This window comes from Podarcis muralis, chromosome 8 (assembly GCF_964188315.1).
Source record: "Podarcis muralis chromosome 8, rPodMur119.hap1.1, whole genome shotgun sequence".
NCBI lineage: Eukaryota > Metazoa > Chordata > Lepidosauria > Squamata > Lacertidae > Podarcis > Podarcis muralis.
In genome coordinates, this window is record NC_135662.1 from 26,905,261 (window position 1) to 26,924,560 (window position 19,300).

General features: G+C 38.4%; 2 protein-coding genes across 4 annotated transcripts in view; one reads left to right on the plus strand and one right to left on the minus strand.

The window, feature by feature from the left end:
- Nucleotides 1-2: 2 nt before the first annotated feature.
- C8H8orf88 (chromosome 8 C8orf88 homolog) lies at nucleotides 3-14,135 on the plus strand. Of its 2 annotated transcripts, none has more exons than XM_028736559.2 (6): nucleotides 3-173; nucleotides 4,387-4,482; nucleotides 6,849-6,925; nucleotides 9,981-10,065; nucleotides 10,672-10,778; nucleotides 12,428-14,135. In XM_028736559.2, exons 2-6 carry the CDS (start codon nucleotides 4,413-4,415, stop codon nucleotides 12,470-12,472), a joined length of 384 nt encoding a protein of 127 aa, XP_028592392.1. In that variant the 5' UTR covers nucleotides 3-173; nucleotides 4,387-4,412; the 3' UTR covers nucleotides 12,473-14,135. The 2 variants fall into 2 exon arrangements, with proteins under 2 accessions (XP_028592392.1, XP_028592390.1); XM_028736557.2 differs by having other exon boundaries at nucleotides 12,564-14,135.
- A 214-nt stretch (nucleotides 14,136-14,349) lies between these two features.
- NECAB1 (N-terminal EF-hand calcium binding protein 1) overlaps nucleotides 14,350-19,300 on the minus strand; it is a 40,544-nt gene continuing 35,593 nt past the window's right edge. For both annotated transcript variants that reach the window (XM_077932863.1, XM_028736550.2), the window contains 5 exons: nucleotides 19,137-19,190; nucleotides 18,535-18,647; nucleotides 17,292-17,366; nucleotides 16,508-16,599; nucleotides 14,350-14,691 (listed from right to left, as the gene is read on the minus strand). In XM_077932863.1, coding sequence (XP_077788989.1) covers nucleotides 14,663-14,691; nucleotides 16,508-16,599; nucleotides 17,292-17,366; nucleotides 18,535-18,647; nucleotides 19,137-19,190 — 363 coding nt within the window. In that variant the 3' untranslated portion in view covers nucleotides 14,350-14,662. The remainder of the gene's footprint in view (nucleotides 14,692-16,507; nucleotides 16,600-17,291; nucleotides 17,367-18,534; nucleotides 18,648-19,136; nucleotides 19,191-19,300) is intronic.

Consider the following 19,300-nt stretch of genomic DNA (forward strand, 5'->3'; position numbering starts at 1 on the left):
CTTAGCCAGAGGAGAGGGTTCCGGCCCTGGCTCCACCCACTTTCACAGGCGGCCCCGCCCACTTCGCGCTTCTAAAAGTGTGAAGGCGGCGACGGGTGGGCCTTGTCAGTTGTGGTTGGAGCGGGACTGCGAAAACTGCCGAGGCTTTAATTCGCCGGAGTTCGCGGTAAATGGTAAGGAGGTGATATTTGGAGAGGGAGGAGAAGCAGTCGTTTGTTCGCCAAGGTGGAAATGGGGAGCGTCCCTCGCAAGGGGAGTTCGTTGTCATGGGAGAGCGAGGCCTGTAAGCCGCCTTGAGTCCCCTGAGGGGGAAAGGCGGGGTATAAATATTTAAAATCAAAACGAAACAAGCACTAACTCTTAAGAGCCTCAGAAAGATGGAGGAAAAGCGAAATTTTATGGAGGCCTGAAAACGCGACCCCACCACCCCGGGTTCACCATATCGGTTTTCCATTTCAGTATTTAGCCCCCTGCCCCGTCGAGGCTGCCCTTGGACTCTTTCCTTTTAAGCGGTCTCCTGAATCTCAGAGATTTTTTAAATTTAAATTTATTTATTTATTTTGGAGTTCTGGTGTGTGGATGCAACCAAAGCGGGACTCCGCCCCTCGCACTTCTTTGCCAAGGCGCCTTTTAAAAAAAGAATATTTATTGGTATTGTTTCGAATATAGCAGACGGTGTTGTTATAGCTAACGGGCAAATAGGTCGCTGAAAATTAAATCTGTCACTTTAAAGTTCAGCAGCATACTGTCCGGGGAGTTTTTACTGGGACCCAAGCCTAGGTCCAAGACCATTTGGTTTCTCTGAACGGTCCAGCAGGAAATAGGGGCAGTGTATCTAATATATGTGTGTGCTTTCTTTTGATGTGATGGGTTAGGAAGCGGATAGGGTGGCCATGTGGTTAAATCATTTGAGTAAATTAATCATATCTGATTTGATTAGGTAAAGCTACATATGTTTGTATACCAAAACCAATAATCCCGAATTCCTTATTTTCTCATAATGCACACAGGTATTGCACCTGACACCCTCACTCTTTGTCAGTACTTGTATTTTTTTTAAAAAAAACAACAACCCTGAAAAGAAACATGCTGCCCAGGCACAAGAATGATTCCCATGCCTAGTGATGTAGGTTGTCTGGAAAATCTTGAATTGGAAGGGTTTCCATTAATTTATGAAATGGAAACTTCCCCCAGAAAAGCACTGGAAAACATCACTGCCCATGTTACATTTTAGACACAGAAAGTTGTAAAATGTATTTGTATTAAGGCAGCGGCGTAGCGTGGGTTGTCAGCACCCGGGGCAAGGCAAGTAATTTGCGCCCCCTAACCCGTGGATTTGTGCCCCCTAACCTGTGGATTTGCGCCCCCTAACCCATGGATTTGCCCTAACCCCAGATGTTGCGCCCGGTGCGGCCGGCCCCCCCTGCATCCCCCACGCTACGCCACTGTATTAATGTACTTTTAATCTTTGCTGGAAGCCTCCCAGAGTGGCTGGGGAAACCTAGCCAGATGGGCAGGGTACAAATAATAAATTATTATTAAATTATTATTATTATTAAAAGTGGAGGAGTTGTCTACCTGGTTCATTATGACAGTAGCAATCTGCAGTATCTGACTGCTGCTTTTAGAATTTTGCTTTCAAACAGACAAATCCAAAAGTAAGGTAAAGGTAAAGGTACCCCTGCCCGTACGGGCCAGTCTTGACAGACTCTGGGGTTGTGCGCCCATCTCACTCTAGAGGCCGGGGGCCAGCGCTGTCCGGAGACACTTCCGGGTCACGTGGCCAGCATGGCAAAGCTGCATCTGGCGAGCCAGAGCCGCACACGGAAACGCCGTTTACCTTCCCACCAGTAAGCGGTCCCTATTTATCTACTTGCACCCGGGGGTGCTTTCGAACTGCTAGGTTGGCAGGCGCTGGGACCGAGCAGCGGGAGCGCACCCCGCCGCGGGAATTCGAACCGCCGACCTTTCGATCGGCAAGCCCTAGGCGCTCAGGCTTTTACCCACAGCGCCACCCGCGTCCCTAAACCCAAAAGTAGCTGAGGTCTATTTAGGTTGGGAGAAAAAGTAATTACCATATTCAGTTATAATAATCATTATTTCATGATACCTCTGACTGCTAAGACATGTTCAAATACATGTAACTAAAGCTTATAGATTCATAAATGTGCAAAGGAAGTAGTTTCTTCTTTTACAAAATATTTTAAAAGGCTAAAAACCAAAATGGAAGATAGTATCCAGCAACAGCTGACTTTGATGATTAGGGTTTATTTAACTTGCACATATCCATTGGCATTCTCAAGGCCAATAAAATCACTACATGCCTACTTAGGATACAACAAAGTAAAAGTTCACAAAGGCATCACAAATCACATTTTCAGAAGCGCATTGTACAAGGTATGGACAACTTATCAACCCTTATTGGAACTGTATACACCATGGTGACTATCACCATTAGAAGCCTTCTCAGTCAAAAAAGTAAATACTGTATAACACGAAATTGGGCAACGTACCGCCAATTAGTAAGAGAAGAACAAGGCCAACCAAAGCTGAAAACATTCAAAGAAATAAGGCACCATCTCACAGACTGGCTTCAATATCACCAATGTTTTTTCCTCGGATAAAAAATTCGGCTTTGGGAAGGGAGAATCAAAGTTGCAAAAAGTATTATTAGGAAATAATAAAAAATTATTATCTAAAGTATACAATCTATTATTAGAGCAGGACTTAAAAGATAAATAAAAGAAGCACAGATCAAATGGGCTCAAGATATCGGACATGTAATACAATTAGACCAGTGAGAAAGGTTATTGAAAATTGATAGAAGATTCACTGCCTGCTATTCTGTAAAAGAGAATATCATGAAGATGTTCTATAGGTGGCATATGACTCCTAAATATGTATAAAATATATAAGATCAAATCCAATCTTTGTTGGAAATGCATGAAAGTAGAGGGTACTATAATGCACCTTTGGTGGGGCTGCAAAAAAGTAAAAAAAAAAATCTGGGGCTGCATCCACGATGAACTAAAAAAGATGCTCAGGATATCTTTAGGGGGGAAAAACGAGTCATTCTTACTGAGTAGTAGGATATGAGATACCACAAGACAGGGGAAAAATATTTTATGCAACTGCAGCAGCCAGGTTACTCCTTGCAAAGAACTGGAAAGGAAATTATATATCCACAGAAGAGAATTGGCTATCTAAATTAACAGAATTTATAGAACTGGCAAAATTAACTGTGGCAATAAGATATCAAACACATCAGAAATTAAGGTCACAATGGTTATGGTTCGAAGAGTATATGAGTAAACACTGCTCTAAAGATAACATGCTGATATGTTTAGACTAAGCTCGTAAAGCCATCTTGATAATATAATATAATAGTATACTAAAAGAAATAATGTAGTGATACATGATTTGCAATGTAAATAAGAACTTGAATGAAAAAACGACAAGCACTGGTGGAGGGAAGTCACAAAGGTGTATTTTCATCCACCTATTTTATGTACTTATTTCTTACCTTAACTTTTTTCTTTCATTTTTCTTTTCCTTTTTTCCTTTTTTATTGTTATTACGATGATATTATGGTTGTAAATGTATGTGTATTAATATTTGTATGAATGTCTAATAAAATAAAATAAAATAAAATAATTTTGAAAAAATCACTGTAGAAAACAAATACATTAAAACTGCAGTCCTGTACTTGTTTACCTAGGAACAAGTCCCACTGAACTAAATCAGGCATACTTCTGAATAAACATGTTTAGGATTGCACTGTAAATCAATTTACAATGACATAAAAAATATGACGCCTATGATGATGTCCGCTTTGGTGCCTCCCTCAAGAAAATAGCCGTAAACATTCAAAGACATTCATAGTTCATAATATGCTAATAGTAGATTGGGAAATAGTTTACTGTTTTAGCCATAGTGAACATTCCCAATCAAATCAGGATTAATAGGCCACTACTCTTGCTTGACTAAACCATTTCTGGCAAACCAGAGCAGCGCATGGAAATGCCGTTTACCTTCCTGCCGGAGCTTCCCTTTACCTTTTACTCTTGCTTATTAAACAAGAGAGGCTAAACCTGTTATATATTTAGTTGAAAGATACAGCTGCTAAGTTCACGTTTAGGGTGTTACTGAAATATTGCATAACATTAGGAATTATTAGGAATTTAGCTTCTTTTTGTTCTTTTTAAGGATGAGACAAGAAAGTTCAAAGATAGGGAACAGGGTTAAGAGTTTGGTGTGCGATGCTAGAGAGTGTGCTACAGCAGGTGGACAGCCTTAAAGTTGCAAGGCTGCTAAATGCATGTTAAGCTTCTTAATTTCTGGATGTTCTATAGTTATCTGCATGTACATGTACCTTGTCTTTTACAGTATGGCTCCTCAAAGTGTTTAAAATAATGGAAACAAAAGGAATGATTGGTAAGCCCCTCCAGCCAGCAAGACCTGCACGCCATCTCTCGTCCCATGGTAAGCATCTTGATGATTTTGGAGTGCATACTTGGAAATAGAGTACCAAACTATATGTAATTTGCTGTTGCATGATGTGGTTCTTAAATATTAAATAGCAATTAGAGGAGAGATCAGAATAAAGGGAGGGAATTTTAAGCCTTTCCTTCTGTGCCACAGTCCTAACAATAGTGTCTCTCTCTCTCTCTCTCTCTCTCTCTCTCTCTCTCTCTCTCTGTGTGTGTGTGTGTGTGTGTGAGAGAGAGAGAGAGAGAGAGAGTGAGTGAGAGGGGGGGGATGAATTTCTGAAGTTCTTTTAGATGAGGTAAAGAAGTAGAAAGATGGGCATCAAGGTTGAGAACTCAGGGAAGCTGCCATTGTCACCAGTGGCATTTATAATAGTTTAACCTTAAGAGATAGCATTACTAGTTTTTATGTGCCCATATGTATTTACTGCATTTATCTATTATCATTATGCCAAGACACTATTACAAATAGTACAAAATATTCTCTGACTGATATCTAGAGCTGATGGCACTAGCTGTTTTGGCATTTAATCGCAGCCCTCCATTACAAGTCATGCAAAGCAAGGTTCTTCTGAATATTCCCTGAGATAAAGTTCCATTAGATATAGTGGGGCTAAATTCTGAGCAGACATCTACAGAACTATGCTGTAAAAATAACCAACCCGCCCCGCTTATATTTTTGCCATATTCATTGACAACATTACCATCCTCTGTTATACATACATAAAGTTATATTATATTTCTTTACTCTCCACATTTGGTCTGTTGGCAAGTAATGCTGCTTTTCTCTTAATAACACTGCAGAGAAATACAGCCCTTCCTCTCTGTTCCGTTCGTGAAAACTCTGGTTCATTTCCTGGTCACTCCTTGCATTTACTACTGCAACTGTCCCATTTCTGGCAAAATAAAAAATAAAATCCTAACTTCACCAAGGGGTTCTGACCAGGAAAGAAATCTTGGCTATGGCGGATAGCTTAATGAATGAAAATGTCAAACCAGTGTACAGCAGCTTTGGGGGAAAAAGTGAATGATATGTTGGGGGTTATAAAGGAATTGAAAATATTACTATGTCTTTATACAAATTGTGGTGCAACCACACTTGGAATATTGTGCACACTTCTGGTGTCCACACTTCAAGGATATTGTAGAGCTGAAAAGGGTTCTGAAATGAGCAACCAAAATTATCAAGGGACTGGAGAAACTCCCCTAAGAGGAAAGCAAATAACATTTGAGTCTTTTTAGTTTAGGAAAAAGGAGTAATTGGAGATGTGATATAAGATTATGCATGATGTAGAGAAAGTGGATGGGGATAATTTTTTTCTCCATTTCTCAATACTAGAACCCAGTCATTCAATAGAGCTGAATGGAAGATTCAGAAGAGACAAAAAGTATTTCTTCACATTGTGCATAGTTAAGCTAGGGAGTTTACTCTCATCAGATGTGATACAGACTTGGATAGCTTTTAACAGGAATTGGATAAGTTCAAGCAAGACAAGGCTATCAACACATAGTAGTAATGATGGCTATATTGCCTCTAGCATCAGAAACAATATGCCTCTGAATACCAGTTGCTGTGGAACATGACTGGAGAAAATACTGTTTCATTCATGTCATGCTTCTGAGCTTTCAAAATACAACCCCCCCCCCAAATTTTGCTTGGCTTTTAGTTAAGAATTAAGTTTATCTCCCCTATTTTTATCTTAAATTGTTTTATCCTGTTCTTAGTTCTGTGGTAATAATTTTAGTGATTTGCTTTTATATTTTATGTAAGCCTATATGAATTTTTATTTTAAAGAACTGCTTTGAATTTATTACTTTTAGAAAGCACAATATAAATTTCTTCATAAATAAAAAAGCCAAAGTCCACTATGGCACTGCCATCTTATCTGTCTCTTCATATAAATTAATATTTCCCTGTCCTTCACAATTGCCCTTTCTCCCTTGTTGCTCCTTTTGTCTTGATACAACCGTAATTTTGTCACCTTACTTCAGATTTCTCCTCAAAACCCACCTTTTCTGTAAAGCATTTTTCATAACCCTTTAATCTTCGTACTCTGTTTGAACAAGTAACCAAAATGCATTCAAGTTCTTCCATTGTTTACTCCTGCCTTAATTTCTGTTACCTTACTAGTGGCGAAACATGATCAGCTGTGCTGTATTTTATATTGTAAGCTTGAGATATTTACAAATCATCATGTACATTGATGGTTTCATGTATGTTTCGTATGGACTAAATATTACACTTGCTCTGGATTCAGGGTGTTTAATTTTTGAAGTTGGATTAGAGCAAGAAAGTGTAGTTCAATTTACTAACAAAGAAGTAAACATATTAAATTATTTCTACAACATCCTTTCCCACAGTATCAGCAACCACTTTCACTTTCCAGACAAAGTTTCCATGCAACCCTTCTGTACGTTTGCATAATGAAATTAGTTCGGTAAGTATTCATCCAGTATGCAAAATAAATAGTATTCACTATATTCTGGGCTACTACAAATATCCCAATTGAGCTTTGATATAACTAGATAACAACTGTGTCTCAACTTCAGTTTTCAATTTGGGAGATGGGAATAATGATGTGCCTTGAGATTATAAAGCTGAATGAAATAATGATTTTTACAGTAATATGGTGGGGTGGTGGTGGTGATTTTGGTAGCTGTGCCTACAGAATCAGTAGTAAATAGTTCCATTTACACTCAGTAGTCTAATCCTTGAAATCTCCCCCAGCCTTTCCTATCCTGGTACCCTCTAGAGATGTTTTGGATTCCCATCAGTCGGAGGTAATACTACAAATGGTCATGGGTGATGAGAGTTGCAGACCTAAGCATCTAAAATGCACTAGGTTGCAGAAGGTTGTCTACTCTGTATTTCTCTGGAAATTAATTGGGCTTGTATAAAGCAGTTTGAGACCTGATATTTAAGCAATTGTGTCAAGGAACCCATTTAGATGAAGCATGACCATTGACACAGTCAAGCATAGAAAGGCTCATGGGTCAATAGATATGACTCCATTACAAGATAGAAAATGTTAATACTAACTTCCTCATTTTCATTTAAGTGGCATGCCTGTTAAAGTATCTGTGCCAATATCACATGTAGTGACTGCATACGTACCATTTTTGTGTTTGTTTGAGATAGTGAAGCAGTGTAAATCTGAATTTTGTGGTCTTGGTAGGCAGGCAGATACTGTGCATAACAGTTAAGGACACATTTTTTGTGGTAGGGGTATGTTTTGATTTTGTGATGGACTTAAATATTAACAAAATAAATGTGCTATATTTTGTAGTACCTTAAATGCTAGCAATTTTACTGTGGTCTGAATTTTCACGGGCTAGCTTCCACTTTATTGGGTGCATGAAGTTTAATGGCTATGTGTACACAAAGACACACACACTAATTATATAAGCATCAAACAGCACTTCAGACAAGCTTGCTCTGGTCTCTTTCAGGATTCATTTATACACACCTACACCTTGTATCTGGGTGGCGCTGTGGGTTAAACCACAGAGCCTAGGACTTGCTGATCAGAAGGTTGGCGGTTTGAATACCTGCAATGGGGTGAGCTCCCGTTGCTCGGTCCCTGCTCCTGTCAACCTAGCAGTTCGAAAGCACGTCAAAGTGCAAGTAGATAAATAGGTACCGTTCTGGCAGGAAGATAAATGGCATTTCCGTGCGCTGCTCTGGTTCACCAGAAGTGGCTTGGTCATGCTGGCCACATGACCCGGAAGCTGTACGCCGGCTCCCTCGGCCAATAAAGCAAAATGAGCGCCACAACCCCAGAGTCGGTCACGACTGGACCTAATGGTCAGATGTCCCTTTACCTTTACACCTTGTTTGCAGTGTGGGTGTAAAACTGAGGTTATAGGACAGGCTTCCTCAACCTCAGCCCTCCAGATGTTTTTGGCCTACAACTCCCATGATCCCTAGCTAGCAGGACCAGTGGTCAGGGATGATGAGAATTGTAGTCTCAAAACATCTGGAGGGCCAAGGTTGGAGAAGCCTGTTATAGAGCAATACAGAAAGTACCAACAGTGATTATTATGTTATTAACAGTGGCTACTTACAAAATAGCTGCTGATCATTCAGAATACAGCGATATTATTATTAGTATTTATTAGATCTGTTAGTTATGTTTGTTAGGTATGCAAGCAACTTAAATCACATTTAAAACATAAATATCAATACATTATGCAATAAAAACAGAAAAACAACCCCCTCAAACAGCCCCAGGAAGCTTTGACAGTGCACGAGTAACAAAATGACATCATCTTAGTCTATCAAAAGCTTGGGAAAAAATGGTATATCTTAATTGGTGCTGAAAATACTGCTTGGGGGACCCAAGCAGTAAAGAGGTTTATAGGTCAAAACCAGCACTTTGAATTGGGCTTTGGTATCTCTGCTTTGGATGCTACCTGACACATGTAGTTTGCTGATGGTACCTTTGTCCCTATTCAAGCCACAAGTGATGACAATTAACATCTTGATAAATTGTAATACAGCATTTTCACATTAGTCTCCCTTGAAACTTCTTTTCTTCAAGGTTACAGGGGTCTGGTAGGTTGAGTTTCCGCAAATAGTTTTTGAGTCTTGCCATTTCTGGTGTCAAATTTGCATCAGTTTATTATTCTATTTTAAAATCTGGCCTATTAGTCCATAATTTGGGAAACAATGACATAGAACTGAGCACAAAATTCAAACTGCTGCTGTCCCCACCCTCTGAGCCACTGCTGGCTGTAATAAGCAGTTCAGCCGTTTTCAGAGATTAAATAATCAGTAGGAAATGTTAGTAGCTGGCATAATCTATGTCAACTGTCTTTTTCTTTTCTTTTTCTGGCTTTGTCTCTGCACCAGCACTTTGTGACTGGTGGGCATCAGTAAATTTCAGCCCAAGCAGTAGAAGGTTTGAGAACCCCTGTTTTCTGGAGGCTGCAGAAATGCATTGCAGGCAGATTGAACATTGGAAGATGCGAAGGTGAAAGAACCTTTTGATGCTGGCGCTAGTTCCAGTAATAATTTTGCAGGGTGGACAAGTGGGCAGACTTTGCATCTCGGTTTGCCACATGGCTTGTTCCTCTGTCCATGTTACATGACATATTGCTGGTGAGTAGCTGTTTTAGGTTGGGTGGCTGTCTGTAAACAAGTACAGGTCTACCACCCAAGGCCTGTGAGAAAGTGTGACAGTCTTACTTTCTACATCTCATTTCCCTTTTGCAGCTACTTACACACATATGTGTGACACTTCATGCTTCTGGTGACATGGACTGCAGTCCATGAAAATTTATGCCATAATAAAGTCGTTAATCTTTAAGTTCTACAAGATTCATTGGTTTTGCAACCACAAATCCTGCTACTGTTACTCTGAATTTCCCCCCAATTAATAGAATTAAGCATTCATCATAATAGAATTATGTATTCATCACTATATTTGCATGAACAGCTAAGATGAATTCTAGACTGCAGTAAAACATCAGTATTTTATTCTTTGTTTTTAGATGTGCAAGTCTAATGGAATGCTGGTTTTAAATGACAGTCTGATTCCTACACTGTCAGAGCAGCATAAACCTGAAGTTGCAAAAGGTAAACATTGTGAGTAGAAGTACTGAACTATACTAATAAACTGGAGGTGTATGGACTATTGAAAAGCCAATTTTTAAATTTGGGACATGTCTTGATGGGCCTTTTTACATTGTTTCAGGATTGAGTAAGAGGCTTCAGGCAGTCATTGAGGAAACATGCAATGATCTTTGCATATTTACACAAAGTTTACCTCAGATTGCAATGTTAGTCTTGTTCTATTATTTAAAGTTTATAAAACTTTGGAATTGATTTGACTGAGTAAAATGGAGATTTACTTGTGTTCAAGAGCTCCTTCAGTACACAAAGCTCATTGCAAGACAGAGGTAAATGAGCTAAACTAGGTTTCAACTGGTTGACATTTCTTGTCCCTTCTCCATATTACTAATGCTATAGAACTCTCAGCTTTAAAACTATGTATAAATGGGTATCCCATAGTCTGTAGAAATCCCAATCTATTACAGTGCAGCTTTCACAAATGCTCACTTGCCAGTGAGGTAAGAATCATAAATACTATAAAAATAGTTTAATTTATAATTTTCACGAGCTGTTTCATGCATGTATGTACTCTTCAGCACAATACTTAACATTTAAAATTTGCATTGACAGAGAGAATAACATATAGTAGAGATTTCCTCTTGAAGCTTTCAAAGGTTTCACTTGCACAAAAGAAACCAGAATTTCTTCCCGATCATCCCATTGTACTTGAAAAACCAGTAAGTGTTTGAAAGTATTTAAGTAGCTTGTTTTGTGTTAAAAGGAGTACAGATTAATTAATTGGTGGAGCTTGCTGTTGGTATCTAGTGCTGCAGTCATAGAAGGGGAATTATCTTACCAAGTGCTTTTTTTCTAAAAAAATGTTTAGGGGTACTCTCATTTTCCTACTCCTAATGAAATACTGCCCCTCAATGAGGCCAAACTTAGATTCACAAAATGTTTAGGTATGTGTATCCCTGCGTTCCCCCAGAAAAAAAGCACTGATCTTACCCCTCTTCCCACTATATCCCCCAACACTCCTGAATAGCTTCTCAAGTGTCCAGGGACAGCACAAAATGCCTGAGATGTGGAGCAAGGGGGTAATTAGATAGGGGCAGTATTTGAATAGAGCTCTTCTTATGCAAGCTGCCTTCACTCGGTTACCCCCTCCTAGCCACTATCACCCAGCAGGAGGCTACAGCAGGAGAATGGGGGTGGGCTATACCCTTTGTACAAGCGTTCTTGCTTGAGCAACCTAGTATCTTCCATTTATGCAAGCTCCTTCCAAATTACTGCTCAAGGAATAGTTCCTACTAATATGTTGCACACGTGGGAATTCTGAGTTTTTCAGAGCATCAATTATGATAAGGTAAATATTGTATAATCTGTTGAGATGTTCTTGTGTTTCAATACTTTCCCAGTAACTCAAGTCATTCCCATAATCTGACATGAATACAAGAACTATAGGTATGACACAGTAAAGTGGGGTGTGGCTGGGAGTTTTTCAGAGAGCTGCTGTAGGGGAATGCTATAAAAATCTTTAAACGTTTCTGGGTTTAAAGAGCAATCTGGAGGGTATGGGAAGGGCCTTACAAGATTACAAGTAGAGAAACTGACTCAAATTAATGGATATACTCGGAAGAGCTTGTGTTCTCTTATTTCCTGGTTCTGTTATCCATTTATTATTTTATGTCAAGGGAGCGGGACTGGACCTGGTTGGTGGGCCAAATCCAGAGTTCTCCCACCTTCTGTGGACCACTTAGACAGCTGAATTGCCCTACCAACTTATACTCTGTTGTCAGCTTTGAACTCAAGGCTTGCAGAGTGCAACAAGTGTGTGCTTGATTCTTTTCCTTTTGGTAATTTGGTACTTTTTGAATTCAGCACTATTATTATAGCATCACATTCTGCACATACGTCACAAGCAATACACAAAATATATTAAAACAGCCAAAGAACAATTAAATAAGAGCACAGAAACTGATAGCAGGTGAATTTAAAAACAAACAGCAATACAAAGTATTGTTGCTGCAGGGAATCCTGAAAAAAATGCTCCAAAATTGAAAGAAACCGAATTTTACAAGTGTGCTTCTGTTTCTCCCGTTTCAGTTGGCACTGTTGGTTTACCTGTCTCAAGCCTGATGTTACATGGCATTTGGTGATGGGCAGGTGGGGGTGGTTTTGACTAAACCATGTCATGGGCTAAATGGGGAGGCGTGTGAGCTGCAGGTTCCCTTCTGTAGTTTTACGCATATATGTGTGCTCCCAGCTTTTTAAATACTTGCTCAGAGTCTAGTCCTGAGCTGTGATTGCCCTTAAGCTTGCTTAAATATCTATTGTGAATATTCTTCATTAACTAAATTTGGTGGTGGGACATTTTGTCTTGTAGAAAAACTATTTACTACCTACTGCAAGCAACAATAGGCCTTTCTGAAGATGAGGAATGTGTCTTTTTCACCACTAAAAATTAAGGGAAATGGGATCTGTAATGCCAATAGACTGTAATCAAAATTTATCTTTTACAGTTGGTGTACCCATCAGTTCATTTCGGAAGTAAAGCTGTTTTCAACAGAAAACTTATGTGAAAACTTCAAGTTTTGTATGACTTAAACCAATAGTTCATTGAGCTTTTGTAGTTATAAAGGAGAGAACTGCTAAAATGAGGCAAAACCACTGTCACTTTTCAAATTTGGAAATGTTGCCTATGACACCATAGCTGTGATTCCCGAAGGACTGAAGTTCACTTGATCACTTTTGCTGCAACTGATTAGATATGTGCAATGGTGAGGAAGGCTATTCTCATTGGTCGGCTACTATAAACTACTGACTCCTCATGGCTACATACACCTTACAGTAAGCCTTCAAACCACCATCACATAGTAAACATTCCTCTGTATCAACCCTTAGTGAATGTTAAGTACGCTGTGTATTATATATGTATATCTAAAATACTGGCTAGTCTTTTATAAAAGCACATACTTAAATCTCTTCCATTGAAATCATTGGGACTTGACTTTGGTTGGATTGTGCCATTTTTTTTCTAGTGTTATAACATTTCTGATGTATTTATAAATAGTAGCGGTATGTTTTAATAATTTTATCGTGACCTGTCCTTTTCCCTCTCTGCCTTTCACCTTATCTTTTTCCATCAATCACTGTAACTCTTCCTAAATAAACTAGATTGATTCAGGGTGGTGTGGATTTTAAACTGTGTAGAGTTAATTATGTGACTGTAAGCCACTGATCTTATTGTCTTAACTTTAGTCATCAGTATACAAAACAGTCCTACTTGGGAGTAGACCTGTTGAAATGAATCAACTTAAGTCCATTTATTTTAGTGGGTCTGTTGAGTAGGACTAAAGCTTGATAACCACTCTCTATAACCAAGTGATATCTTTCTAGGTTAACGGTAGCTGTTGCTAGCAGCTATAGCTCTGTGGCACCAGGCAGTGGAATTATATAAAGGCTAAGTCCTATCCTGCTTTTTGTACTAAAAATATAGTAGTTTGTTCTGCTAGACATATCTCACTTTGATTGCCAACCTATCTGCTGCTGACATTGTAGACAGATATACAAATAATGGTTACTTGCAACTTGTGCGGGGTTCTGTTCTAGGGAATGCGCGTAAAGCCAAAATTGTGTATAGTCAGAACAACCTCTTGAACTGCCCCCATGTGAGCATCCCTACCACTCCAAAGCCAGTGCAGCAAATGGACTTTGCCTCCAACACAAGGTGGAGAGCTTTTAAGCTCTCTGCTTTCCTTACTGGGCTGTGTTCCTTAAATGGACATCCTTGTCATAAACATTGTTACAGGTAACTTAAGCGATTTCAACTTTGCTACCAGTCAGTTGAAATTACACAAATGAAATGCACTGAAGGTGGACAGCTAAATTCGCTCTCATTTGTGACTTGACCTATCATTGTTGGAAGTAAGACTGGTAAATGGCCTGTGTTTCTGATCTTTTCCGAAGGCTGCAAACAGGTTTTAAAACTGAGCTAATCCTTGTGTGTGGGTTAGGAGTGTAGAGATGGAATAGCACTTTCTTCCATGGACAAAGTTTTTCTTGAAAATCTTTTGGCTGTGCATGGGCTTACAGCGAAGCTTTCCATTTTTTGGTAATAAAGAGTAAGCTTGACTTAACAGAGTAGCAGCAGCAGCAGCAGCTAAATATGAGCTGTTACTATAAATGAAAAACTTGTGTTAATCCAGGAGTCTTGTTTCCCATTTAGTTCACGTATATAGAATAGCTTAGTATCCATGTTGGGCTGACTTCAGTGCGCACTATGTTATTAAGCAAAAGGCAGCAATGTCCAATGTAAGCATATATATTAAATCTACATCCTGCTTTGTGTCCAAAAATGATTTCTCAAATAGTTACAGATAGTTAAAACACACAATAAAAGCACTATGCACAATAACATAGAGAGCCATATGAAACAAATTAAGATAAATAAATACCATTATATAATTCCATAAAGTAGCAACAAATAACTTGTACAGTACAATGTGGCCCTTTTTAAAAATGGAAGGAATGTTATCTGCTAATTTTAGAGGCTTTATAATAGTTTTTTTTTTTAAGTAATCCAGAACATATGTCATTAATAGGAATTATAGCGAAGCTTCTAGTTGTTGTTGAGGATCCACCAGGAAGCTGAAAAGGAAGTATTCATGCTGATTAGACAATTTTGTATTTCAGCAACTTCTTAAATTGTACTAGCTATTTTGGTTTTTAATGAATGAGTTTATTCTAGCCATTTAACAGTTTGCACAAATGAAAGCACAGCAATATTCAGAGCTTTTCATACGGAATAAGAAGCTTGTAACTAAAGCAAACTACCAAAATGAAAATAAACCTGGACTGTCACTAAATCAGGTACATGTTAACTAAGCTCTGATTGGCAAAAGGAAAAAAGAATTGGGCAACCTTTCTGTAGTAGCAGAAATTTTATCAGCTAACCAGTGAAACACAGTTACAGATAGGTAGCCGTGTTGGTACTTAGTTGGTCTTTAAGGTGCTACTGGAAGGAATTTTTTTTTGTTTTCACAGTGAAACACAGTGATATCTCTACCATGGAATCTGGGGAGAACAGGTGAAATTTTATTATCTCCTCATATGATCACATACACGTACTGTTAAATTGAAACCCAATTTCCAGGTCCCCAGAGCCCTAAGACCAGGAGGGTTCTAATATTGCTTATTATATCACAAAAGGGAACACATGAGGCAGTGTAAAGGGGAATCCAATATGTATTATTTAGAGCACTTAAATAATGACCACCTTTGGTCCCAGTCGGATACCGAATGCCAAAGATGGAATGAGAATAGTGTCATCACATTTTGACTGACATATTGGAGTATTAATGCTTTTGCATTCATTTCACTTAAAGATAAAAATGCCAATAGTGAACAGCCATTGACAATTCTCTATCAATTTCAAAAGGTCTACTCTGATTAGGACTAACATTGGATACAACCCACTATCAATGTTGTTCCCCCTGATAACATTCCCATCACTACTAATGTATGGTATAATGTAACCCAAATAAATGCATATAAGAAAAGCAGTATTCCAGCTACCACAATGTGTATGTAATGTTAGAATTGATCCTGCTCAACATAGCTAATACTTTACATTTAATTTTTTGGGGGTTAATCTTTTAAGATTGCAAGAGCAGGAAAAATGGCCTATCATTTAAACAGATTTTACTTCAACCAAAATTCCTGGTGGTACTAATTTCAGAGCTATATCTGGTAGTCTATATATGTTTTCCCATACATATTTCCTCCTGTAGGACTAATACCAGTTTTTAGGGGAGATTTAAACCAGTTGTTCTTAAACTCCTCACTCAGTGCCATACTCTGAATTGGTTTCAACTGCACCCAATGGCTCCTGGTAAGGTTTTCTGTGGATTTATTAAAAATGGGGAAACCCTGATCACAGGTCTCCCACATTATACGTAGGCCTTGAATAGAAGGCATAATTCTACCTTTTATTCAAGTGACAATTTGAATGGTATTCATATATTATGCCATCAAGCCATTTATGAAGATAAAATATTGCTTATCAAGTTTGGTCTATGTTTTAATTTGTTGGAAGCTTCCTTGAGCGACTGAGGCAACCCAGTCAGATGGGTAGCATATAAATAATAAATTATTATTATTATAACCGTCATACATATGACTTCACTGATTAAAAAGGTAACCTGTTACTCAGAAGCATGTTCCACTCTGATCAATGGTACTTACAGCTGGGAAATTATGCAACCCTATGTACACTTACAAGGGAGCAAGTTCCATTGAATATAGTGAGTCCTACTTCTGAGTAAACATGCATAGGATGTCATTAGTGGGAAATCCCTAAATAGATGCTTCTCTGCTTCTGGAATGGAAAATAGGTGTTGAGGGAAGGCACAGAATGAGGGGGAGAGAACTTTTTCACACAGATAACTATTAACAGGATGATTACCAGGCACTAGCATAGTTGTAATATGTTCTGGAGTTTCCAGGCAATCCACATTACTTCTTTGAAATGTCTTGCTGTAGTTCATCTGCAGGTGGCTATAGAAATAAGAGTGATAACTTCATTTACTCTTTCTCCTTCCTATATCAAATCACAATTTAAAATAAAATTGGATAGGAAGCCCTCTTGGTTTACAAATCTGCAAAGCCTTTATTATATAGTATGAGATTGTTAGATAAAAATGTACTACTGAATTAACCATAAATAATAGTCCAGTTTACAGCCTACACAATCAAAAACCCAACACTGATCCATGTGTCCCTGAGATGTATGCTTGGTGGCCGCTAGAAAGTGTGAATTGAACCAGAATATCTGTTTTTTTATGGAACATTTCTATGTTTTGTTAGAAAATCTCTTCAGGGCTTTAATACATCAGTACATTTATCTTTTTCAAATCTATTTCATGTCATCCTAGTGTGCTTTTGTTTATTTTATGAATACTTCCATCCAAGTGTTCTGAAGGATCAATGCGTTTGGAATGGAAACCTGGTATGCTGCAGAAAAGTATAATAACTAACTGATCAGCCAATTAATATACGTAGGAAACGATCAGGCAATATGCTACTTGTGTCCCCCCCCTTTCCCACCCCCAACTAGGTGGTGCTAATAAATATTTGTTCTGGAAAATCAGGTTTTGTTTCTAGTAACAGTAGTTGTAGATAGCTGATATTTTGAACTATTTATTTATAATTTTGTCCATAATAAGATATACACATGGCATTTTGTGTACCTGTTCCAGACATTGTTCTCCCAGAATTCATAAACGATGAAGCGAGATTCACCAGAAAACCTCTGAATAGAAACACTAATAAAACAACAGAATTAATTTGATAAGTAGATAGCAAAGCCAGTAAGAAGAAGTAATAAGTTTAGTTAAGAAGTAATGAGAACCCTGGCTTCTCACTTTGAGAAGAAGCTGCCGCATGCCTTGGACTTACAAACTCCCAACCTCTTCGGTGGCCACAAGGAGATCGAAAATTGTTTCCTATCTTAAACTGAACCAGAGTTCCCTGTATTGCCCAAACTTGAGAACCTGTGGTTTGTTTTAATAAAAAAATACCCTTATTTTCAGATCATTTTATTCACCTTCAACTGAAATACTGTTAGTGTTTTTTGAAAGAAAAGAGGAGTGAGACACTAAATCCACTCTCTCCCCCCCCCCCCATTCCAAAAAACAAACAAATCCTGATTGGTAGGATTTCAACTTTATAAATAAGTGATTACAGTTCGGGCACCTAGATCTTGGAGGGGAACCCCACAAGCAGCAGCTGTTTGTATTTGGTTTTGTTATCCATCTAGAAATATGTACAGGAAAGCCTCCTGTCGTGCAGTTTGTCCCACAGCTAGAATGATATGCAGATCTTCAGTACTGGAATGATTCATATTCCTACAACTACACTTGTATATAACCTTCCATCCAAGTTCTCTGCAAGGTTTACATAAATGGTAAAATACAATTTGAAATAAAAACACTAAATCTAAAATAAGTCACACAACCAGCTAAAGTCTTTAGGCTTGTTTTCAGCTGTACAAATTAAGACACAAATTGTGTCAAAGCAGAAAGAGACCAGCAGGTGTCACTATGTACATATGGAATACAGTGTGCCAGGAAAAAGGCAACTATCTCTCTGCTATATTCAACAGGTGACTGCAAGTACTGTATGTTAACCTTTTTTCTTTAATGGGTAATTCATTGTTGCTCATAAAACTATTTGGTTTGTTGTAAACATTAGTTTTGCGGTCCATTTTGAGAACCCTGTTAGGTATGGCTTCTTTTTTGGAGCAGATATTTCAGTCCCATTGCAATTAATGGGAGTTTTGAGCTACTAACTTTGGCTGGTGCCAGGTCATAATGTGAGGGGTGCTTATAGAGGGGCGCTAGTTGTCATCCTGATGACTTCTGATGGAATTCTAAGCGGAAACTTACAGCCATCTAAATTTTCTCATCCTCTGGGGGCAGCAAATGTACTCACTGCAGGCATCCGTCCTGAGAAGAGGCCGTGTCCACATACTGCTTCAGAGCAAACCGGAATTGCTCCAGTTCTTCTTCTATTACTGACATCTGACGCTGAACTATCATTATGTGCTGACAAAAATATTAAGACAATATTATTGGTGAATGCATTGCACTCCTGATATCAGAGCATTTTTATCTTGCCATTTGGGTTGGTTGCATACAATAAAATACGGTATGTAAAAATATTTTTATAGGTAAAAAAGAGCAATATAATGCAAAGGGTTTTTCTAAAAAAAGAAGGCTGAATAAAGCAATGATGTAACTGGATCTTCCCTCTAAATGTAATATAAATTGTGTTACTTATGAGGACTTATTGGAACTTGTGTTACTTATGAGGACTTACTTATTGGAACGCTCAGTAAGACAATTTTGCATCCTTACTCATAAGTAAGCCTTACTAAGGCCAGTGGGACTTACTTCCAAATTAGTATGCATAGGATTGCAAATCCTTGTTAAGTAAACCAGAATAGAATATCCAAAACTTTCTTTATGCCTCCATGCAGAGATAACTATTATCCTCATCAATTCATAATCTGGGGGGGTGGGGGTGATACTTACAGATTTAGTGTTTTCTTCAGATACCTCTTCTTCCAGTGGCTCAAGCTTTAGATCCTTGCCAACAGGATGGAGGAGAAATGCAAACAAAAGTACCAGATATTAACTATCCACACAGTCATCCTCTAAATTTGGCTTACAAGCAGCAGAACCATGGCAATTGGCCA

Bases quoted from the DNA above. Each gene is read 5' to 3' on its own strand.
- C8H8orf88 (XM_028736557.2), top strand. From the start codon at position 4,413: ATGGAAACAAAAGGAATGATTGGTAAGCCCCTCCAGCCAGCAAGACCT. The intron at 6,926-9,980 runs GTAAGTATTCAT...CTTTGTTTTTAG, and splicing joins TGCATAATGAAATTAGTTCG to ATGTGCAAGTCTAATGGAAT. The intron at 10,066-10,671 runs GTAAACATTGTG...TTGCATTGACAG, and splicing joins TAAACCTGAAGTTGCAAAAG to AGAGAATAACATATAGTAGA.